The sequence below is a fragment of the Oryzias latipes genome, chromosome 17 (assembly GCF_002234675.1).
Source record: "Oryzias latipes chromosome 17, ASM223467v1".
Taxonomy (NCBI): domain Eukaryota; kingdom Metazoa; phylum Chordata; class Actinopteri; order Beloniformes; family Adrianichthyidae; genus Oryzias; species Oryzias latipes.
This window is the reverse complement of record NC_019875.2, coordinates 28652658-28677774: the sequence shown is the minus strand read 5'-3', so window position 1 is coordinate 28677774 and position 25117 is coordinate 28652658. Positions and strand designations below refer to the sequence as shown.

The 25117-nt window shown below is 42.5% G+C and overlaps 1 protein-coding gene across 1 annotated transcript; it reads left to right on the top strand.

The window, feature by feature from the left end:
• The first annotated feature begins 286 nt into the window (after nt 1-286).
• Nucleotides 287-24534, top strand: npc1 (NPC intracellular cholesterol transporter 1). The gene is made up of 25 exons (XM_011487031.3): nt 287-454; nt 2014-2139; nt 2215-2321; nt 2411-2556; nt 2786-2953; nt 4640-4889; nt 4974-5056; nt 5133-5503; nt 5997-6223; nt 6486-6586; nt 8548-8650; nt 8727-8916; nt 11256-11438; nt 11516-11630; nt 11711-11838; nt 12190-12324; nt 12409-12498; nt 15366-15556; nt 16445-16560; nt 18951-19080; nt 19166-19351; nt 19461-19692; nt 22536-22649; nt 22998-23160; nt 23247-24534. Exons 1-25 carry the CDS (start codon nt 377-379, stop codon nt 23327-23329), a joined length of 3816 nt encoding a protein of 1271 aa, XP_011485333.2. The 5' UTR covers nt 287-376; the 3' UTR covers nt 23330-24534.
• The last annotated feature ends 583 nt before the right edge of the window (nt 24535-25117 follow it).

Sequence of the window (25117 nt, the reverse complement as noted above, 5' to 3'; positions counted from 1 at the left end):
ATAGTTTCTGAGTCCCCTTTTTGTAATCATCCAAACACTTGTGTATGCATTTAAGGCAAATCCTATCAGCTGATTTGTTGCCCAACAAGAATCTTTGCAATAATATTGAATGCTTTTCTTTTTTTTTGCGTTTTACTCGTAAATTTAGTGAGAGAAAGGTTGAGAGGACCAGTAACAGCGAAAGAGGTTTAAATGACCCGGACGTTGCGGGGTTACGCAACTTGCAGTTAGCAGCTTTGAGCGCCAGGGGGCAGCAGTGCGCGCGGCGGCTCGTCTCCGCCCCTAAAATACCTCCAGCGGAAGAAGAAAGCATCAACAAGAGACGCGAAAGTTTACCCGCAGCGACACTTCTCTTTCGATCTTTCCACGGACAGGAATGGGGCCCGCAGCGGGGAGGTGCGCTTCACGAGGACTCCTCTTCATCTTCCTCGCGGCCACCGTGTATTTTCGATGGGTAAGCGCGACCCGACGTCCCGGTTCTCGTGACCAAAACATGACTCAGCTGCTGCTAGTATTGTATATCAGGGCGTCCGAAACCAACCAGCGCAGCTACACTCGTCCCCGGGGTTGGAGATAAACAAACCGAATTTAGCCGGTAATTGGGGATAACGCCGGTCTAAATAAACGCACAGTCACACGAATAGATCACATAGACCGACTTCTATTGATTGGTTGGACTGTAGACGCCGAAATTGCAGACATAAAAAAACTCACAGAGATATTTATTATAATAATTTAATTATTATTTTTACCTAGCATCTGTTGGTTAATTTCTTTTAAAAGTAGGAGAAATTAGATTTTTATCGACGATTTCTTAACTAAATTTAATTTTATTGGTAAAAGAGACTTTATTTCCACTTTATAAATCACTTTAACCATGTTTGTCACTCAAAATAGTCATTTTTAATTCATACTTATTTTTTTTACACATGTATTACCAAGATCTAAGCTCTATCTTATTCAGGCGAGGTGTCGACTGTCTAATCTTTACTGAAACGCGTAAAAATGATTGTAAGATCAGCATAAGAGTAAGCAAAACCTATAGAAACTTCCAGATCCAAGAACACTGTTAAAGTATACAACTTACTCTGCACATTTTTCATTGATTATCATTCGTAGTCATACTGTGATACTTTTCCTTTTAGGATCATTCAAAAAAAAAAAAAAGAATCAATCAGGAATGGGTTGTGGGTTAAAAAGTTCATCTTCCTTCCAATCCTTTGCTCTGATTTAATCAGATCCTGATAAAAGCGGCGTCATCTCTGCTGTCCACGTCTCTGCATTGTTTGCGTTCTGTTTCATGATGCAATTACTCCTTCTGAAATAAACAAAAGTGCTCAGTAACCTTGCTGGAACATTTGAAATCTGATTAATCATTACTTTCCAAAGATAGGGTATCAGCATCCCAGTTTGGGGAAAAAAAGCTGCAGGAATGTTGAAATCAGTAAAAAATATTGATTCTTGTGCGACTGCTGTGAGCAGAATCTTTGCAGAAAGTGTTTGACAGATGCTGCAGCGTAACTCCCTTAAAAAAATAAAGGAAAAACTGCCTGTTTGGGCAGTTTAAGTAGTCAAAATTGCTCTATTAGCTAAGAAAAACAACAATACTGAACACTTCACAAACATGTCAAATATTAAATAGGGCATTATGGTCTTCCAATTTTGCATTTTCTATCTTGTTTTCTGTCGTTCAGAGATCCATTTACTTTACCGGCTTGCTTTGGAAAAAACCTACATCCAAAGGATGTTTAAGCAGAAGTTAATTTCATACATACAAAAATACCAGTTTAGAAACAGGAAATGGAAAAAAAAAGATTACCAGGTTTTTACCTTGTTAGGTCAGAATCTGACAGATGTGTCTATATTTAAGTTGGAAATGAAAAAGTTTTGCTCGGCGGAGGAACCAAGCGCGTTTCTGAGCCGCTTTTGTGTCAAATCGGAGCATCTAGTCGCTTGTTTTTATGAAAATCTTTATTTTGTGACACTTGATGACTTTGTCGCTCTCGCTGTCAGGTTGAGGCCCATCACTGTATTTGGTACGGCGAGTGTGGGGACAGCCCGGTCCCTGGGAAAAAATTCAACTGTAACTACACGGGCCCCCCCCTGCCGCTGGAGCCTGAGGCTTATGATCTTCTCACGGTAGGGGCTGCTTTTAAAGAAAAAAGATGATCCTGTCATTAGTTCTGGCATTTACGTAAATGATCTTTTTTATAGGAGCTGTGTCCCGGATATGACTATGGAAATCGAAGTCTGTGCTGCAACGCCAACCAGCTGCGTACGCTGAAGGGAAGCCTCCAGCTTCCACTCCAGTTCCTGTCTAGGTCAGCAGTTCTGTACAAACCCTGTGAAGCACATGACACGTTTAGGTCGGCCACTAAACCAGGGCTGATTTGATTTGTTAACTTAACAGGTGTCCCGCCTGTTTCTATAACCTGATGAACCTCTTCTGCGAGCTCACCTGCAGCCCTCACCAGAGCCAGTTTACGAAGGCCACAAAGTTTAACGACTCCAATGTGATGGAAGTGCAATATTACATTGGAAAAACGTTCGCCAGCGGTGAGTTCAGTGTTTTTTTGTTTTGTTTTTGGTGTCAAGTTTACAAAACTTTTTTTTTTGCATAAGTCACATCCACGGTTGGCTCTCATGAGAAATCTGCTGAGTGGCGTGTTTCTGCTTCCTTAACAGTCATGTTGTCAGCAGTGTGATTCTCTGGGTGACTTATGGTCATAGCTGTTTATGCTTCAAATAAAAACTTCTTTTTTTCTTTGTTCTTTTATATTTGCAGCCATGTACAATGCCTGCAGCGACGTTCAGGCCCCTTCCAGTAACGTCAAGGCCTTATCGCTGCTGTGTGGCAAAGTTGCTCAAGAGTGCAATGCAACCAACTGGATCCAGTACATGTTCAGCACCAGCAACGGGCAGGCTCCGTTTCCTATCAACCCTATATTCTCTGGTAATTTCCCTATTTTGTCTCCTAAAGGTATTAATGCTGGGGTGCCCCCACGCTGTTATATGGATACAGTGGGGCAAAGTCGTGCAAGTTCTCCCACCTAAAAAGAGGAGAGGGGCCTGTAATTTTCATTATAGTGAGACAATGAGAATAAAGTCTGATTTTTAAAGAATTTAATTGTAAATTATAGTGGAAATAAGTGTTTGGTCATCTATTAACAAGCAAGGTTTGTGGCTCTCACAGACTTATAACTTCTTCCTGAGAGGATCCTCTGTCCTCCACTCATTACCTGTATTAATGGCACCTGTTTGAACTGGTTATCTATATAAGGACACCTGTCCACAACCTCAAACAGTCACACTCCAAACCCCACTATGGCCAAGTAACAAAGGCTACCATCAGTAACACACTTCACCACCGGGGACTCAAACCCTGCAGACGTGTCCCCCTGCTAAAGCCAGTACATGTGCAGGCCTGTCTAATGTTAGCCAGAGAGCATTTGGATGATCCAGAAGAGGATTGGAAACCTGGCTGGGTCTTTCAGCATGACAACGATCCCAAACACATGTTGCCCTGGTAACGAAGGAGTGGCTTCATAAGAAGCATTTCAAGGTCCTGAAGTGGCCCAGTCAGTCTCCAGATCTCAACCCTTTAGAAAAGGGAAAAAGAGAAAAAAAGTTGAAAGTCTGTGTTGCCCAGCGACAGCCCCCAAACATCACTGCTCTAGAGGAGATCTGCATGGAGGAATGGACCAAAATACCAGCAACAGTTTGTGGAAACCTTGAAGACTTACAGAAAACGTTTGACTTCTGTCATTGCCAACAAAGGGTTTATAAAGAAATTATTAAGTTGAACCTTTATTACTGAACAAATTCTTATTTTCAACCATAATTTACAAATAAGTTCTTTAAAAATCAGACAATGTGATTTTATGGATTTTTTTCTTTTCAATCTGTCTGTCATATCTGATGAAAATGAAAGGCCTCTAATCTTTTTAAGAGAGACAAATTTTGTGGCTTACTATGGTGGCCTCACTCTATATGTGTCAAATTTTATGGAAAAGTGTATTTATTTTCAAACTTAGAGAAACGCCGCGTTCGTGTGGTGTTGGAATGATCAGAAAAATGAACGTCCGGGTCGGAAAAACAGACATGAATACAGAATAACTTTCAACAAATAATTACAGGGAAAAAATATTATTAAGGAATATCAATATACAGGAATTTATTCCAGTTTGGGGGGGCCAGATTGATTGGTTTAACAGTCCACATACGGCCCCCGGGCCGTAGTTGGCTCACCCCTGGTATAGATTCAGGGCCCACTCTTTAGTTAATTTCAAGTATTTGTTTATTTTTACATAAATTGGGGTTCCAACTCATAAAACCTGTGAAATCAGGATTTCAGAAGAATAGAATAGAACACTCTGGAGAAATCACCATTTACTTCTCAGTTTTTGCAAAAAGATGAAAGAGATCATGATCAACTGCAGATTTCACACTGGGCCTCCAGCAGCCTGGGTTCCGCTCCTCATCAGTCTTCCTCCAAACCTTTGAACCTTGAACCACCGGCCAACAGTCTAGTCCTCCTCCTCCTCCAATTTTTGACACGTGGGCGCCCCTGTATTAATGTATGCAGTTGTATTATAGTCGTGTCTGTACATAAAGGTTGAATGTTTCATCCTCACGTCAGACGTGGAGGTGTCTGGCTTCACCCCCATGAACAATAAGACGTACGCCTGCACCGAGGGTCTGGAGGACGGTTCTGGCCCCTGCTCCTGTCAGGACTGCACCAACGCCTGTGGCCCCAAACCCATCCCTCCTGTTGTCCCTCCTCCCTGGACGATCTTTGGTGTCGATGCCATGAATGTCATCATGTGGTTCTCGTATTTGTCTTTCCTGCTCGTCTTCCTCGGAGCTGTACTTGGAGCTTGGTGTTACAGGTAGGGGACTCGCTCTCGTGCAGAAAACATATTTCACTCCATTTCTGTGATTTTTCCTGAAGTGTCTGTTCTTTGATTTGGCAGGAGAAGAACCGTCATGTCAGAGTATGGCCCCATTTTGGACAGCAACAACCCGCTCTCTTTGAACAGCGATGATCTGGGTCAAGGTGCTTTGACGGATCTGTAATCGGTGGCCGTCGCAGCAGAATTCTGACTAACAGATTTGTTTGTTTTTTTTTTCAGCGAGCCCATCGTGTTGTGAAACTCTGGGAGAACGTTTTGAGAATTTCCTGCGGGTCTTGTTCAGCTCCTGGGGGTCCTTCTGTGTGCGGAACCCATTTGTGGTCATACTGGGCAGTCTGCTCCTGGTGGTGGCTTTCTCTTACGGCCTGCGATACATGCGCATCACCACAGACCCGGTGGAGCTGTGGTCGTCTCCCGCTAGCCAGGCTCGGCAGGAGAAGGACTACTTTGACAGCCACTTCGGGCCTTTCTTTAGAACGGCGCAGCTCATCATAACCACTTCAACGAAAAACAATTTCACATATTCTCCATACTTTGGTGGTTCAAATGTTCCATTCAAACCCATCTTTGACAAAGAGCTCTTGCATCAGGTGAGTTTGCCAAATACTTTTACTCCAAATCATCTTTTGATCTATTTTAAAAGGATTCCGTGTTGGTTTCTAGTTATGATTATGATGCTTTTAGCCAAAATAAAATAAAAAATCAGTGTTGTTTTCTTGGACATAGTTTCTGTTGAGTGGCAGAAGTTCATTAGAAATTCACCTCCAAGATGTGGGAGGGTACAATTGGCACAGAGGAACCCCGTCCCCCCTTCCCCTCACCTTTGCAGAGCAGAGTAGGGAGCCTGAAGCTCTCTTTATTCGTCACAAATACGATCTTTTTCAAACGGCATACTTTTTCTGCTCCTGATTCGCAGCAACTTGAATAATATTTTCTTTATATATGTCCTATATTATTAGAAAAAATGCCACAAAACTACAATTTTCTTTGGAGTTGGTCTTTAGAGGATTGAATGAACTGCTGGTTTGCAGAAACCTCATGGAGAGCGGAGCCAGTCACCTCTGAACTTTTCTGATCCACCAGGTTCTGGACCTTCAGCTCGCCATCCAAAGCCTCGTAGCCACATATGAAGGTCAAAATGTCACGCTGAAGGACATCTGCGTGGCCCCGCTGGCTCCGTACAACAACAACTGCACCATCTTGAGTATCCTCAACTACTTCCAGAACAGCCACTCTGTGCTGGATCACATCGCCGGAGACGAATTTTTCACCTACGCAGATTTTCACAGCCACTTCCTCTACTGTGTCAGGTGATCTTAGTCGAAGCGCGTCACTCATCTGTTTATGCTTACTCATAAACTGGCATTTGTGTTGTTGTTGTGGTTCCCTTTTCTTGATGACACATCAACGACCTACTTCCAACAGTTAAAGAGGATGAGATTTAGGCTCTTCGCATGAAAACAACCTTCTGTTTTCTGTTCTTTATAACTGCTGGACAGTAAAAAAAAAAACCTCAAACTGAGTAAATGAGATAACGGTCACATGACTTGGTTTTTGTTGTCTCCCCCCCAGCGCACCAGCATCTCTGAACGACACCACTCTCCTCCATGACCCCTGCCTGGGCACCTTTGGGGGCCCCGTCTTCCCCTGGCTGGCACTCGGTGGTTATGATGGTGAGTAAAAAGCTTTTTTTTTTTTTATTCAAAATTTTTCTAAAAACATTTATAAATTTCTCAGGGTCATCGTGTTCATTTCAGTGGTTTGAAAATAATTTTTATTTTAAGAATGCCAAATGTTTGTGCAATTTTGAATTTGTTGTTGTTAATTGACTAAAAAAATGTTGGGGACTCTTCGTTAACGTAAAAACCAAAAAACAGTCTTTTTAGTCGTTTTCCTAGTGCATATAGTTTATCTGAAATGAAGATTTGTACATTTAAAAGCACATTATCTTTATTGTTTTTATCTTTATTGTGCAATATGGGTTTAAGTACTTTACAGCGTATTTTCTCGCTCTCTCTGTTTACTCATTTGTTACTAGAAGGAAACCGTGGACGACCCTTTTAGACCTTCACAGGTTTCATTTCTGCAAGGAACTTTACTCCGACGGCATTTTTCTTGGAGATTAAAATGTATTCAAACAAATGTTTCCAAAGATGCTATAAAACGGCAGCAAGAGGATGCCTTAAAACACAAATGCATAACAAAAGTAAATCAAATGACCTGGATTCTCATACAGACATACTTAAAGATGCAGTTTTGCGCTTGACTTTTTTAATATATGTCCTCCATCGTGAGAAAAATTCCACAAGAACATGTTAAAAGATAGGAGTTTGATGAGGAGAAGTCAGGAAAAGCTGGAAGCTGACTTGTACAGACGCTCTTCGTCTCCGTCAAGCACTTTACACTTGAAAGAAATGTCTTGGGGTAGTTGGGAATTTGTTGTAGAGGAGGTGCAGAGAAGATTTTTTCAGCCTCTTTTGAACATTGGGAGGTTCGAATATTTGTTCCTGTTTTCTGGTTCAGTGGATTTTCTGCCTCACATCAGTTTCCTGTTCAGTTCTGACACGCCCTTTCCACAGGCACAACGTCGTTTGAATCAGGCGTGTCGAAGCGGGAAAACGAGTAAAACACGCACGACAGGGAGGCGGGACTCTCGGCTGTGACCGAGAGTCACATGTTTGTTCTTGTTTTGTGGTTTTTGTTTTGTTTTTTAAGACAGAAAGTCGCCTTTTTTCAGTATGTTAACGTCAGCTTTGAGCGTGATGTCAGACCTCCAGGGCGTGGCTTTTCAAAACCGATTAAATCAACGTATCCTTCATTCATAAACTGGTCGCACCGACACCTCCTCTAAAACACCAGGTCTGATCTGATTGGTCGGATTTCCTGGCCTGACCTTCAAGCCCCACCCACTTATTTGATGTTTCTTGCGGAACGTCACCTTCTTCTAAAATGAGTCATTTTGAGATTAAGTCAACCATATTTTGTATTTAATATTTATGACTATATTAAAAGAAGGCTAACGTATGGATGCGTCCAAGCACACGAGATGAATCACATGATGAGCACAATAACAAATAATACAGTAATAAACAAAGAAAATTAAAATAACAGCTTTTGATAGCAGACAAATTTCCCTAACAATTTCCCTAAAAAATCAATGAATAATAAAACATTTTCAACTACACATATAATTTTAAAAATATTTAAAAAAACATCATTATTTCATAGTTTTACTCCTACAACTAAAACAGAAAAATGTAAAGGAAAGTTGGGCTTTTTGCTACTTTGGGAAACGGAAAAAAAAGATTTCTGGTGAAAGTTTTATTTTTTTTATTTTTTGGAACTGGTTTATTTTAAGCAATCAAAACAAACAAAAATTGAAAAAGTAAAAAAACCGAAGACATATTTAATATCTATGCATAGATATCTCAATCTTAGGATAATTAGTCATGAATGTATTGGAAAATGGAAAAAATAGCAACTTGAAATTGTTTTTTTTTTGTACATTTACATTAACACCAAGTCTGAGTATTGTCATAAATAGCTGACTTTAATCATTTCATACATTTTTGAAAGTATTAGTCCACCTGTTTTATACGTATTGTTTGAATGACGGCTTCCTTCTTCCCTACAGACACAAACTACAACAACGCCACGGCTCTCGTGATCACCTTTCCTCTCAACAACTACCTGAACGACTCCGTGCGATTGGGCAAAGTCCTGGCATGGGAAAAGGAGTGAGACCACAATCCATCCAGAACGTTCCCCCGGTCTGTGCTTTTGGCTGACAAACGCCTCTTCTGAATTTTTCAGATTCATCGGCTTCATGAAGAACTTCTCCAACTCCAACCTGACGGTGGCTTTCAGCGCCGAGAGGAGCGTAGAAGATGAGATCAACAGGGAGAGCAACAGCGACATCAACACCATCCTGATCAGCTACATCATCATGTTTGTCTACATCTCGCTGGCTCTGGGTCACATCCACAGCTTCAGCATGTTCCTGGTAGGATATGAACTCTAGACCAGTGTTTTTCAACCAGTGTGCTGTGGTAAATTACCCATTTTCACTGATCTAACAACATTTTCCATCTCCAGGATATCAGCTCTGTGTTCATCCAAACAGGCCCTGATAAAAACAGAGTAGTTAGGAATATGAAAGATCGTAAAATACTTTTTTCTATGTGTTTATTTGATTCTATTAAAGACATTTTGATGAGAAGGACGGTACTGTGATTTAGCTGCAACTAAAGCTGTTTCTGAAAAGCCCCGCCCCTTTTACTGTCTCCGCCAATCATTCTTGGAGTTTTAATCACATGTCATCAGTCTGACCAATCAGAAGTGGTTAAAGTCTTCACTTCAAACAAAAATACCAGCTAAAGCTCGTCTTTAGTGGTGTAGCTTCCCACAGAATCCAGTATCACACCGTGGAACAAGTGAACAAAACAATGAAGCTCAAAGACGCTTGTCTGTCTGCGGTCGGCGGATTTTTGCACTACATCTCCCATGATGCATTGGGTTAAAGTGACAGCATCTCGGCGCACAATGAGTCTCTCCTCTAAACGTCTCGAAACCAAAACGAACACACATCAAACAGTTTTTAAATCTTCTAACTTAACTTTTATTACATATTTTAGAAAAAACAGCTGCAGCTTCCAGCTTTTTCTGCCACATTTATCACAAAAATACATGTGAGATTGCAGAGGGACTCTAGATCAATACAGACTAGGATTTTCTCCTTTTTTTTAATTTTTGGATGCTGGTGTGCGCCGCGGGATTTTTGACGAGGTTAAAGTGTGCCGTGTTTCAAAAAAGGTTGAAAAACACTGCTCTAGATTCCGCTTTACCGCCACAGTTACACTGACGATTCCATTAGATTTTTATATTTTTATTCCATAACCAAAGATATGACCAATTTTTGCTTCCAAAACTTATATTTATATTTTTCACTTCAAAAATAGCTTTAAAGCAATGGATTTTTTTTCTATGCCCCAAAACTAAATATTTCTATGAACCTCTCTGTACATATGTTTTTTGTAGGGCTGCATATCGTTACTCAGGTGTATTTGATGATTTACAGATCAAACTAGGATTCTTACTGTTTAGTTGTTTTACTGGATGTATGAAAATAAGAATAATATACTTTTGAAAGGAGATCAGAATCAACAAAACCCCACAGATAAAAACACAAAAATTTAGATTTATCTGCTAATGAATTATCTTCTGTGTTTATGACTACAACTGAAACTGCTGTTTTTTTTTTTGGAGCACATCTTTGAAGTAAACCGGTCAAAGTTACGGACGCGGTGGATTCTCGTTTATATTATTTTCTAGAAAATACCAGTTTTATGGTGGTTGTCACTTTATTTTATCTTTATTTATCCATTACATCTGAGAAGTCGGGTGCGGCTTAAGTTGGCGTCCGGTTGTTAGCCTCCACTTTGATGGGAAAGGGAAAATCATCAAAAAGTCTAAGTTTAAAGAGTTAGACTAGCCCTTGTATGTATGTTTTTGTTATGCAAATGTTTTTAGGTCTAGATAGATTCATTCTGGACATACTGTATAAACACGCCTCCTCAGTATGCTTAAACATGCACTTTTATGATCTGCCGCAAAAGAGACGAGAACAATGTTGGGTTTGTACAGCACACGTGTTTGGAGCTGAGAGGAGGAAAGCTCTTCCATCCTCTGCCGTAGGATTTACACTCTGGAAGTTGGAGGCGGGATTTAGCGAATTTATGAAGGTGGTAGGCCCCGCCCTAAACCGCATCTGACCGTTTTTATTTCACTTTGATTTTTGAGACATAAAGGGCGGTGCTATGCCAATGAAAAGGCACTACACCAGGGGGCGCTGTTTTACAATTTTCTTAGAATTTTTGACAAAAACAGCACAGCATTTTACAACGCAATCAATTTTAGGTTACTTTAAAAGGAATTTTTTATTTTTTTTTTTTTTTTATTTTTTTTTTATATATTTTTTTTAAAAGGAATTTAAAGCAAACCGTATATTGAAATGTCATCATTTTTTTTTTATTAAATTGTAAATTGCAAAATGTATTTTCAAATTGCATGATACAATTGCAAATTGAATTGTCTTTTGAGAATTGCATGTTGCTTTGAATCGTCAATCTTGGTCCTCACAAATCTTCATGCGTGTCTTTCTGGAACAGATCGCAGGAAATCCCAGTACTGGATGTTCGTTACAGCCCGAGCCACAGTGCATAGCTTGTGTAGTTGTAATCGTTAGTCATTCTTGTTGTAATGCAACAAATCCTGAGCATGAATCACGGTTGTTTTCCTTCCCATCAGGAAACAGAGGCTGAAACGTGACGTTTTTCTGCACAGGTGGACTCTAAAATCTCTCTGGGCATAGCCGGCATCCTGATCGTCTTGAGTTCGGTGTCCTCCTCTCTGGGGATCTTCAGCTACTTCGGCATCCCGCTCACACTCATCGTGATCGAGGTCATTCCCTTCCTTGTGCTCGCCGTTGGAGTCGACAACATCTTCATTATAGTCCAAACGTTGCAGGTAAAGCTTTCAGCTTCGGCTGGGGTGGAGGAGATTTCGGTTGCCTCATTGGTTTTGGGTGTGCGTCTGTTAAACAGAGGGACGACCGGATGCCAAACGAAGAGCTTCACCAGCAGATCGGTCGCATTCTTGGAGACGTGGCTCCCAGCATGTTCCTCTCCTCTTTGTCGGAGACCGTGGCCTTTTTTCTCGGTAAGCGTTTTATGACCAGTCCGTTTATCAGAAGCGGTAGAAGTTGTTGGATGTTAATAACTTTCTTTCTCCGTTTGCAGGCGCTCTGTCCATCATGCCTGCAGTCAGGACCTTCTCGCTGTTTGCTGGTTTGGCCATTTTCATTGATTTCCTGTTGCAGATCAGTTGCTTCGTCAGCTTGTTGGGACTGGATGCCAAACGGCAGGAGGTGAGCTCTGGTTTCTGATGTGGATGCTCAGGCATCTGTCTGTTCGGACCATGCTGCTCCTCATCTGAGGGGAACCGGCTTATCTTGGTTTCATTTGCCAGAAGAATGTGCTTCCACTATCCAGCTGTTTGTTAGCACAGTCTTATCATTTTTGACTCTTTAAACTTTTTGTGTCACAGAGCAAATAAAACCTTTTACCTTTTTTCAGAATTTTCTTTTTTGTCCTTAAGCAGGGAATATACCCATATAAATGGCCCACTGTCATTACTTTGACTATTCAGATGAATTTCACTGGATTTGCAGCTTCTTTGTCAAGTTTTTTAACGTTGTGCTGTCTGTTGTGTCTCAAAGCGGAATCGCCTGGACATCTGCTGCTGTGTGAAATTGCCAGAAAGCCAACAAATCAAGTCTGACGGCATCCTGTTTCGCTTTTTCAAAAAAATATACGCACCAGTCATCCTCCAAGAGTGGGTCCGACCGATCATCGTGAGTGCCTCAGTCGTGCGTGTCTTTTTTTCTGACCCTGTGTTGTCGGCTCACCGTGTGTGCTGGCTGTGTTTCCCCATGCAGGTGGCAGTGTTTGTGGGAATGCTGTCCTTCAGCATTGCTGCAGTCAATAAGGTGCAAATTGGGCTGGACCAGAAGTTATCCATGCCTGACGTAAGTTCAATCATCAATGTCAAAAATGAAGCATAAGTCACCACTGTCCTTGCAGGGGAATATGGGCAAACGAAGATCAAACCTGTACGGGTCACACGGCGCTGAAGTTGGCTTCCGATTCACAGCTTCCGATTCGCTAGGGCATTAAAGGAACATTCTGCTGCATTTTTCGTACTAAGATCACCTAAAACCGGGTCCTGTTCAAAAACCACAGGACCTAAACTGCTCAAACCTGGATTCAATTATGATTTAAGGCCCGTACACACCGGGACGAATATTCGCCAGGCGTTGTTCGCCAGCGTTTCTCAACACGTTTTTTGTGTTCACACCCAGGCGATTTTCGCTGCCGATGAGCCGAGCGAACATGCAATTTCATTCCCTGACATTAGATGGCGCTTAATGTAAACAGAAATACTCCTGTACACAAGGTGGCGCTGCGCAACTTTACGCATCTTAAAGTCGCTTTTCCCTCAGAAGAGAGCAAGTATTCACGCGCTTGTCAGAATCATACAAAGAAAACATGAATATTTCAAGCACCAGTAGCTCCAACTGGTGCTTGGTTCGGGGATGTTTTAGAATGTCCGTCATTATTTCTTTGCGGCAGTGTAGACGCTACTTAGCTCTATCTTCTTCGCTGGTATGTGTGCTCAGAAAGGCAGTTTTGTGTTTGAGCGCCCCCAAGTTGTGTTTTACTGGAACTTCAGAGGCTCCAGACACGTGTGCAAAAGCGGCATTCTCATTGGTCGAATAGATTTCGACGCGAGGCGTCAAAAAAAAAAAAAACGAACCCGAGGCGTTTTTTTTTTTTTTAGCGCTTTGACGCGTGGCGTTTTTTCGCGTCGGTGTGCACACTCTCATTGGTGCCCTTTGTTTAGTCACGAAGCGTTGAACGTCGGCGAAAATCGCCGGCGAAATTCGTCCCAGTGTGAACGGGCCTATAGATGGTAAAGAACACATTAAACACAGTTTCTGATTTGTGAAAATGTGAAATAGGTTGATTTTTATCGCATTTCACGCACTGACGGGAATCATCTGACGAGAGTACGTGTTTTTTGAACACGTAATAAATGAAAATGTAGCATTTGAAGCCCCTCCCACCCGTTCGAGGAGCAGCGGCTAAACAAACCTGATCTCTCATCGTCCGCGTCCTCCGTGATGAAGTCGAGAAAAACTTTGGACAGAAGCCCCTCCCACACGTGGCGAAAGCTTCGGGTTAACACACTTTTGGACAAGCGAACAGACCGTTGATTTAAATGACGCGCGCACGAAGGAATGAAACTTAAAAAAAATTCTATTGAATTCCACTGTGATGTGTGATATTTTTAGAGCATGCCTTATAGGCGCTTTAAGTGGTCGTCGTGGGCGACCATGTGCCGGTGGGGGACTGCGCTGGTGAGCTTTGGACTAGAGTGTGGCATAAGAACATCATCACCTGTATGTCATGACTTTGATTAGCCTTACAAATACTTTAAGATACACTCACTACACGCATGATAATGGTACGTTCCATTATCATGATGTCCCTTGAGGTGGTTATACGAGCCTCAAGAGATATCTGCGCTCCCCTTAAGATGCAGCCGCTCCTCTCAATGACCTTCCTCACACCTGGAAAACCCCAAAACCAGCAGCACCTGTACAGGTTGACGCCCTGTGACTAAAGCTTCAGATGACCCTACAACAGGGGTCGGGAACCTTTTTGGCCAAGAGAGCCATAAACGCCACATATTTTTAAATGTAATTTCGAAAGAGCCATACAATAATGTAGTGTCCTTTTCCCACACTGAGACTTAACCTCTTTTAAGGTTCTTTATTCTGGTTAATGCAGGCTGTAACAAATGCCGTAAATTAATTCAGCAGCTCCTGAATCTCTCCCGCCGAGACGAGAGCGCTTCTCCCAACTTTATATTCCCCTGCTCCCGCTGCAGCCCTCCCATTTCCCTTATTCGGCCCATAGCTGAACCCCATTGGTCCAAATTAACTAACAACAGGCTGAGCGACAGAACTAAGAGCCAATCAGATCTCTGCTTGATGCGTTCAATGAACTCCAGAACTTTTAACGCGGCCCAACAGCCAAGTTAAACTCAGTCCGCGACAATATGTTTAAAACTAAATATTCAAGTGAATGTGTGCATTTGATATAATTTCAACACTTTTAAAGGACAATAAGTCTGTGGATTATTTTTAATAACATTGTTATGCTGTTGTTAATAAATGATGAGTATTTCTCGTGGTAGTTTTGCTGATGGTTTAGTCTGGTTGATACGTGGTGAGTTTCTGCTTAATGCAGGCGTTGATACTTTAAACGTCATCGTAGGTCTGAATGTTCTGTAAATGTGAGACAGACTGCTCACATGCAGACGGGGAGCCAAACACACACTCACTCGCTGTAGTGAGTGACGGGCAGCAGGTTTTACGTTTTTACAATCCCTGCGCGATTCACCTTACTGACCGAGCCCACAACTCCACCCTCACCCTCTGCTTTCTCCCTCTCACATCCCGTCCCCGCTACTGCGCGCTCTTTCTCAGAGACGGGGGCGCGCAGTTTTAGGCACGGCAATTCACAGGTTTCCGGGTGGTACAAACTCTGTGAAATAATAGATAATAGTAAAGTGATAATGCTGGCGCAGATCCTTCTCTCCAAGCACCGCTACTACTGTGCGCCTCTGGCATCGCATCGCGCCCGAGAAGGACTGGTCTAATGAAAAATAAAAAAATAAAAATGTGTCTGCGAGCCACATGTGACCATCAAAAGAGCCATATATGGCTCGCGAGCCATAGGTTCCCGACCCCTGCCCTACAACATCCAGCATTATCGTGACTGTAGCACGGTTCCCTCTGCTCGTTCTGACAGTTTTCTCTTCATTCAGGACTCCTATGTTCTGGACTACTTCAAGAACTTAAGCGAGTATCTTCACACTGGAGCTCCCGTGTACTTTGTGGTGGAGGACGGTCTGAATTATACCAGTCTGGACGGCCAGAACGTTGTGTGCGGAGGAGTGGGATGTAACAACAACTCCCTGGTCCAACAAGTCTACACCGCCTCTCTTATCAGCAACTAGTGAGTCAAGAAAGGAGATTTGAAATTCTGTCAGCAGAAACAAAAAGAGTAAACAAAACCCTCCATGTGACCTACTTCTGTTCCGATTAAAGAGGGTAAAACCCAAAATGACTCAACATTTGAATAAAGCAGATCAAATCAGTCACTAAAGTTAACTTTCTTATGGGTTCAAATGCATCTCAGCTGAATGTAGAGCCTTTGGTTATAGCTAACAAAGGCTTTTCTTCTGAGCTTTTTACCGCTCCATCAAACAGTGAAATCCTGGCCGGGTTTTGATTTGATTTTTTTTTTTTTTTTAATGTTTTATTTTAAGCAATCAAATAGGAATAATACACAAAAACAATACGATCATCAGTTATAAATTCGTACAATAACTAATCAAACTTTGGATAATTAGACATATTAATAAATATTGCTTGAAAGGGAGTGGAAGGAAGCAAACTTATATAATCCCCCCCCTGTTATAACGGCTTTCCTGCAAAAAAGAAACAACTGAAGGAAATAATCCTGTTTGGAGGGGATGAGGTTGATGTTTTTTAATGTCTGTGTGCACCGCTGCCTCAGGTTTCTCCAGCTCTCTAATGAAAAAAATAAAAATAAAATAATAATGTGAGCAAGTGTCAGGCTTTCACTTTGAACCTCTAAACTCTGGCGAGAATAATGGAAAAAAAAACTGGCTTTAGCAGGCAATTTACTCGGATATAATCTGATAGATTATTGCAACATGATCACAACACAGGCGCTTCCTGATGTGTTTAAGATTATAGTTAAAACGGAACCACGCTGATTTTGTTCATTGACTTTCAATGCAGTTATCTTTAAAACTGATCTCATTGTTTTTCCCTAATCAGAGTTTAAAGTTAAGAATGTTTTCATTCTGCCTCTTAGCACAACCATCGCCTACACGCCGTCCTCCTGGCTGGACGACTACTTTGACTGGATTAAGCCGCAGTCGACCTGCTGCCGATTTTACAACTCCACCGGAGAATTCTGCAACGCCTCAGGTGAATGTCTCTTCTTCTTTTCTGGTTCTTCTGGTTCATGGTTACTGCCTAGATATAAGATAGATATAGATATATAGATATATAGCTATATATCTACCGTAATTTCCGGACTATAAGCCGCTACTTTTTTCCTGCGCTTACAGCCCTGCGGCTTATTCAGTGACGCGGCTAATTTATGGATTTAATTGGCAGCTGCCATGTTCGCACTTTCGGACTCGGTGAATGGTTTGAATTCTCTGTCTAACACCAAGCACGAGTCATTAGTTTTTTAACACACCTCTAAGCAGCCAAACAGCATGGACCTCACTTTAGGTCTAAGACACTTCAGTCATGGTTCAACAAAACGAAACACGCATGCCCGGCCGCATCCCAGAATCCCTTGGTGCCATTAGACCCAACGTGCACGTGATCGCCGCTACAATATGATGCAGCTTTCAAGTTAAAAGCAATCGTTAAAAGCAGCGTGAAAAAATCCACCATCACCAACTGGTTTGGAAAAGCCGGTTTGCTGCGTGACGGAGAGAACAGCGCATGCTCAGGAGTGAATTTACCTCTTAGTCATAGTGACTCGGCTGGCTGCACGTAAATATGTGTGAATAACATCAGCCTTTATTTTGTCGGGACACGACTGGAAACAAATCGTTTCACGGTTTCTAAGGACTGAGCGGAATTTTGCATTAAAAAGCTCACCGCCGCCGTGTGAGATTTTCGGATAGGAAGGGGAGACAAGGAGCCCGCTTGGCGAGCGCGGAGCGCAGAGGCGTGTTTGTTTGTTTTGGAAGGAAACTTCTGACGCGCGCGCCGCGCTGAGGCACGCGCTTTTCGGTCGCCGCTGCTTTATTTTAGTTGTGTGTGTTTTTAACCAGCCCTGTTATTCCCATAACGCTGCCGCGACACAAGCGGAAGGAGAGCTGTTCCCGTTCACCCTCCATGCACTGCTGCTCCTTGCTCATTCTTAAACACGTACAACAGTGTGACGAGCCGGGCGTTGGCCCCGCCTTTAGCCCCTAAGACTCATGGGAAATGGGGGATCGCGGATGTAAATTTCCTCATCATAACTGAGGGATGTAATGTTGATTACATGGTTACTGTTTGTAATTTTATGTATGATACCTAGATTGTCAATAAGTAAAAAAAAAAAAAAAAAAAAAAACATAACTGAGAAACTTGTGAACAGAATAGAGGTCCATGCTGTTAGGCAGATGTGGGTGTATTCAAATAAATGAGCCTGAGGCAAGGCTGGCCCCTGCCACAGAGTTATTACTGAGTCACACTTATCCTAGGAATCAGGATGTGATTTGTCAGGATGATCATGCTGCCTAATACATGCGGCTTGTACTCTAATGCGGCTTGTGTATGTACAAAACTAGTTAAACACGTTAAAATGGGTGGGTGCGGCTTGTAATCGGGTGCGCTGTATAGTCCGGAATTTACGGTATATATCTATAGATGGAGATATATCTAGAGATAGATAGATATATATATATATAGATATAGATATAGAGATATAGATATTAATTAGGGATGTGTGATATTTGTAACCAATATTAAAATAACCAAATGACTTGCTGTATATGAGCAAATGGCAAAAAACAAAAACACTGACACATCATTTCGATTTCCCTGCAGCAGTTTTATTTAGATTAGATTTGATTTGATTTGCTTTGTTATTGTCTGTTGTACAATGAAATTGAAGCATCGCCATTTCAGTGCAAGAATAGCAAGGAATAACTATATGTAATATTAAATAATCAGTATATACAAGTGGACAAATATAAACTGTAATAAAGAATGTCTGAAATTTGTGTGCAAAATTGTGAAACTGAAAATGCACACAATTTGTGTGCATTTTATGTTTACTTTTTTAAACAAAAGTAAGCATAAAATGTTCTCCATATGAACCTCATCTACATAAGATTCAGGCATCTAACATAGAAGGACCCCGTCTGATTGGTCAAATATGAAAAATTAGAAAAATATTTGATTCATTAGATACTTGAAGCTGCCATGAGATTGTATTACTGTGTGTAAATATTTAAGGTAATCCTTTATCGCCGTGTTTTGGGAAATGCGTAGCGCACAGGCTTGATGTAGCGATAACATTTGTGATTGATCCAAATAGGAACTTTATGGATTCAGACAGTAGCAGGTTGTACGATGGACTGAGTTTTACGATGGACTAGTGCTTTTGTCTTTGTTACTGGGTATTTTTATTTGTTACAGTTTGTTTAAATGATCAGCACTCTGACTGGTTAAGTATAAATAACCCTAAATAGAAGTTGAAAACCAGATAAGGGTTACAATGCAAAAAAACAACCAAGTAATGTTTTTTCTTAGTGTCAACTAAAACCTGCTATTTGATGTTATTTCTATACATTGTATTTCTCCAGTGATAAACCCGTCCTGCGTGTCTTGTCGACCCATGACTCCTGCTGGGAAGGAGAGGCCCGTAGGAGAAGAGTTCATGCGGTTTTTACCCATGTTCTTGTCTGACAATCCAAACCCCAAGTGTGGAAAAGGGTAATGGATCCTCCCTGAAAACACAAACGCGTTCTGTGATCCTCGCCGGTTCTTGCTGTAATGTTTTTCATGCGTGCCTCTGCAGTGGTCATGCAGCTTATGCCACAGCAGTGGACCTGAAACCCAACGACGGCGGCGTGGGAGCCACGTACTTCATGACCTACCACACCATCCTGAAGGACTCTCCAGACTTCATCAATGCCCTGAAAATGGGTCGAGTCCTGGCAGAAAACATCAGTCAGTCCATCAACCACAAGGCTTTTGCCTACAGGTTAGTTTGGTTGGATTGAATGAAATGAATTCCATTTCCCCGTCGGCATAGCAGGTTTTGCTCACTAAGCTGCTAATCGTTTTTCCTTATTCCCGTTTTCCCTTTGCAGCGTCTTCTACGTGTTCTACGAGCAGTACCTCACCATCGCCTACGACACGGCGCTGAACCTCGGCGTGTCGCTGGCCGCCATATTCGTGGTGACCACGGTGCTGTTGGGCTTCGAGGTGTGGTCCGCTCTGATGGTCAGCATCACGATCGCCATGATCCTGGTGAACATGTTCGGGGTCATGTGGCTCTGGGACATCAGCCTCAACGCAGTGTCTCTGGTGAACTTGGTGATGGTAAGGAAACGGCGGGATGGACGGGGATCGCCGTGAGTCTGAGTTAGAATGAGAGTTTCAGTTTTTGGGGTTCGGTCTTGTCCGTTAGGATGATTCACCTGTTGAAATGGAACTAGGCCGTGTCTCACTGATGCAGTAAATGTGTGCTGCTGCCTCCTCTGTAGACTTGGCCTCCATCTTCTCTGCTCCAAGACTACCTTTGGTTCACTTTAAATTTACATAAATTGGTTGTTAAACTGTCAGCAATGTTAAACACTTTTAAAAAGGAGTTTTAAAAGTACTAAAATGGCACTCAGTCACACCTGCCCTAACAGGTGGATAAGAGCTGTCTGCAGGTGAAAAATGGGCATTCAGATGTTGGGTAAATTACTCTAAAAAGTAATTGATTACCTTTCTTAGTTACTGGATTAGAATTGTAATTAAATGATTCTACTTATTACCTATTGGAAAAAGTAATTCACCACTCATTACTTTACATTTCTTCCTCTCATATTCAGTTTCTCAAAGGGGAAAACAGCACAAACTAGACCCTCTTGTATTTCTTTTAACTTTATTTTTACACCAATGACCTTGTGCAAAGAATGAACCTGGTTCAAGACACAACCTGGTTTTATTATAGTTTACAGACGTTGCAACACATGTGGAGAAAAAATGTCATGTTTTCATGTTTTACGCTGTGCAGCTTAGAGAGAAAATAAAGTAAGAGAATGAATTAATAAATCTGTGCGTGCAGGCTTGCACGTACAGTAACTTTGTTCTTTTTATTACTTTTGTTTTGTTTCATTTAACCGAGACATTTTTACCCAAGTACTGCAGTAACGAGGGTTTCCATAGTCCAGTAATTAAATTTTTTATCTAAATTCGAACTGTATGTCGTTACGTTCCTCCGTTACTGACAAATGTACCGTAATTTCCGGACTACAAGCCGCTACTTTTTTCCTGCGCTTACAGCCCTGCGGCTTATTCAGTGACGCGGCTAATTTATGGATTTAATTAGCGGCCGCCATGTACGTACTTTCGAACTCAGTGAATAGTTTGTATTCTTTATCTAACACCAAGCACAAGACATTTATATTCAACACACCTCTAAGCAGCCAAACAGCATGGACTTGACTTCAGGTCTTAGACACTTCAGTCATGGTTCAACAAAATGAAACACGCATGCCCGGCCGCATCCCAGAATCCTTTGGGGCCATTAGACCCAACGTGCACGTGATCGCCGCTACAATATGATGAAGCTTTCAAGTTAAAAGCAATCGTTAAAAGCAGCGTGAAAAAGTCCACCGTCACCAACGGGTTTGGAAAAGCCGGTTTGCTGCGTGACGGAGAGAACAGCGCATGGAGTGAATTTACACTCCATTTACGGTTTCTAAGGAAACCGTAAAAGCGGAATTTTGCTTTGAAAAGCTCACAGCCTCCGTGTGAGCTGGAGACATCTTCTCCTGCTGATTGAGCTGCGGGGCCAATGGCAGTCTGATGGCTCCCACACGTAACAACGCACCCGCCCCTCATACACAAAACGTACAGTATTAAGTCCGATTGCTTTGCACAGAAACGATTTGCTCCGTCCACCGGCGCAACGGGGACGAAGTGCTCCTCCTTGAAGCAGCCCTGGCCAGAGGTGTCGGAGTAGATAGGAAGGGGAGACAAGGAGCGCGCGGGGCGGGAGCGGAGCGCAGAGGCTTCTGAATTCTGACGCACGCGCCGCACTGAGGCGCGCGTATCACGCTGAGGCGCGCGCTTTTCAGTCGCCGCTGCTTTATTTTACCGGTGTGTTTTTTAACCAGCCCTGTTACTCCCATAACGCTGCCGCGACACAAGCGGAAGGAGAGCTTTTCCCGTTCACCCCTCCATGCACTGCTGCTACTTGCTCATTCTTAAACACGTACAACAGAATGGCGAGCCGGGCATTGGCCCCGCCTTTAGCCCCTAAGACTCATGGGAAATGTGGAATCGCGGATGTAAATTTCCTCATCATAACTGAGGGATGTAATGTTGATTATATGGTTACTGTTTGTAATTTTATGTATGATACCTAGATTGTCAATAAGTAAAAAAAAAATGAAATAAAAACACCATAACTGAGGAACTTGTGAACAGAATAGAGGTCCATGCTGTTTGACAGATGTCGATACACTCAAATACATGAGCCAGAGGCAAAGCTGGAACCACCCACAATGTGCTAATGAATTGCACTCACTCTGGGATGCTGGCCGTGATCTGTCAGGACGACAATATCGCTTAACACATGCGCGGCCTGTACTCTGCCGCGGCTTGTGTATGTATAAAACTAATTTTACATGTGAAAATGGGTGGGTGCGGCTTGTAATCGGGTGCGCTTTGTAGTCCGGAATTTACGGTAATTATATTACAGTAATTTGTTACTTTGTGTGCAGCATTTGGCAGTAAGTAACCAGAATTCCCACTTTATTAATGACTAGAGTGCGCCGTAAAGGGGCACCTTACAACAGCCTCACCCGTATGAGCGACTTACATTAACCTTACGAATACTTCATAATACACTCGCCACACGCACGACAATGGTATGTTCCATTTTCATTACCATAAATGAACAGCAAGACACACCCCTCCCTTAAGGTGGAGCCGGTCCTCACTACAACGGGTCAACCTCCCATACCGGTCCATGTGACTAAAGCTTCATTTTATGGGATGTTTTGGCATTAAATTTACAGTTTGTCTACACCCTCTGAGCGCTTTTCGGGACTTTCTTTTAACGTCACAATGTATGCAGTGATATTGTGAAGTTCATGTTGTTCTAGTAACCAGGGAGACAAAATGTAACTTTTCTTTCTGGTCTTGTTGACTCCTGCTTTGTGTTGCAGAGCTGCGGCATCTCCGTGGAGTTCTGCAGTCACATCGTTCGGGCCTTTTCCATCAGCACCAAGAGGAGCAGAGTGGAGCGAGCGGAGGAGGCGCTGGCTCACATGGGCAGCTCTGTGAGTTCCGTTAAAGTCCCAACAAGAGGTCAACGGCCAATCAGGATGCAGGGAAAAAAAAGAAACAGATTTGCTGAAAAATATCCACAAAGCAGCAAGAATACAAAAAGTGAACTGCAGTATAGCAAGGGACCACTGCATCTTAAAACTTTAACCATCATGTTATTGTCACTAGTCCTCCAATAATTCACCTTTTGATGCCAATATAGACCTCATGTGGTTTCCTGCCCAATAAATTATTTTAAAATAAGTACTGAAATTCTTTACTGCAGTCAAGTAAGAATTTTTTCTGTCAAAACTGCTTCTGTTTTCTGTAAAAAAATAACTAATTTAATCTCATGTTCCTAGGTTTTCAGTGGAATCACATTAACTAAATTTGGAGGCATCGTAGTCTTGGCATTTTCCAAGTCGCAGATCTTCCAGGTCTTCTACTTCAGGATGTACTTGGCTATCGTGCTGCTGGGGGCGGCGCACGGCCTCATCTTCCTCCCCGTCTTACTCAGCTATATAGGTACGCAGTCCGCCGTTATGAGTGCTGGAAATGCCGAACAAAAAGTCGTTTCCACTCATCTGGTTTTTGTTTCCACTCTTCTGAAGGTCCGTCGCCGAACAAAGCCAAGGTTTTAGCCACTAACAAGCGCTACGCCGGCACCGAGAGAGAACGCCTCCTCAACTACTAGCAGCTGGTTAACAGGAGAAACCATGAACTCACTGTCTGTCTTAGAGGGACTGTGTGGGTTGCCGAAAACTCCCTTATCATCCTCATCGCAACTACAAAACACCGTCTAACTCAGGATCCGGGGAAGGGAAGTCTTTCTGCTCACTAACCAATCTAAAGACTCTGGACCCCCCCAGCAGCCCTCCTCTTCCTCACACTACAGGACAAGCTTGACTTCAGTGCCTGAAGCCCGGGCCATGCGGAACTGTGGGGAGTCGACGGGGAAGTGTGCGACACCCCCACCCCCCACCCCCCCACCCCCCGCCCCCAATCCAGCATCCGCTATCCAAAAGTTTGTAGGAGCTTATGGGCTTGAGAAAAGGGTAAAACTGGTCAGTTTTTATAGAAATATGCTTCGAGCATAAACATTTGAATTTCTAAAGCTTTCCTTTTGTTATAACTTTGATATGAAGAACAGTTTGAGCGAGATGCAGCTGCAAGCAAAGGAGCATCACAGAGCCCTCAAACACCCCATTTTTCCCATTTTTTTTATATTCAAGAGCTGCTTATGCTTTTCCTTTTACTAATAGATTTAAAAGAAACCTTTTAAAAGTTATTCAGGAGTGTACTTGCATCCATGCTTTGTGGATATAACTCGTCGATTCATTCCGGAGCGTCTCGTGTTTGCAGCAGGACTGGACTGTTAGTGTGTTAGGAGTTTTGTTAAAAACCAAGTTTTCTAGTTACTGAATTTACCCGGAGAGACGAAACTTTACAGAAGAAACCTCAGACAAATGTGTTTATAGTTCAAAACTGTCAAATTAAGTTCATAATACTGAAGTCCTCTAAGTTATTCTATTTTAGACTTAAACATTTTGTTGTTAAATAATTCTTTAAGCCAAATTGGAAAATAAATGTGGCTCCGCCCATAAAGCGTCTCTCAAACTGTGATTGATGGAAATAAGTTTATGTCCATGTGGGTCTCTGACTTGAAATCTACTCTTTACTTGTACTTTTAGGTTAAGACGTAAACTGTTTCTTTTTTGATGCATTCTTCAAAGATTTAACAAACGAAGAGTTTAAACTTGATGTAAAAAAACAAAACAAACTGTGCTTCTTGCAGTGCTGTGCATTGACATCAAAGAAACATACAGATGTGGGAAAAAACAAGAGCAAATATTTAGTTTTTAACAATTTTAACGCAATAAAAAAGATTCAAAAAGCAAACAAAGAATATTTTTGTCCTTCCGTTGTGCCAAAGCTGCTCGTGCTCAGAGCCACCACAGTGTGGCGTCTTAACTCCAGTGGTCATCTGCGCTGTCTTTAAAGCCCCCCCTCCCTCAGTCATGCAGTTGTGACCTGGTTTTTGTGATTTCATGAATAGCAGGGATGCAGTCTGCCTCTGTGTGCTGACATGCCGGGATGGACGCATCTGCAGAGCAGAGCGGGACGTCCCGCGTGAAGCTCTGCAGACTCCAGAGGCCACTCGTCAGTCGTATCCCATTTGAAAGTTCCTGCCAAGACGTGGTCGCTCCACTTCCTGTCAGCGTGTTGTTGTGGCTGCCGGCGCGGCTCTGTTGTCACACAAAACTGCTGCTCATGACTTATTTATCCGCTGCCCTGAGAGAGCAGGAACCGTCCTTTGAGTGCAGCCCACAGATTAAAATATTCATTTCCTCTGCAGGTCCGCTGTGCCGTCTATGGGGCAGAACAGACAGGTTCCTAAAGTACTATTATGCAAGATGTGCAAGCCCCCCCCCCCTCCTAGAGTCTGCCCTCCCCTCCACCTTTTGTGAAGGCACAGACATCC

Excerpts from the sequence above, each read along its gene's own strand:
- npc1 (XM_011487031.3), top strand. The coding sequence starts at position 377 with ATGGGGCCCGCAGCGGGGAGGTGCGCTTCACGAGGACTCCTCTTCATC. Across the intron at positions 8,917-11,255 it reads ACAGCTTCAGCATGTTCCTG|GTGGACTCTAAAATCTCTCT; the intron begins GTAGGATATGAA and ends TTTTCTGCACAG. Across the intron at positions 19,352-19,460 it reads CACAAGGCTTTTGCCTACAG|CGTCTTCTACGTGTTCTACG; the intron begins GTTAGTTTGGTT and ends TTCCCTTTGCAG.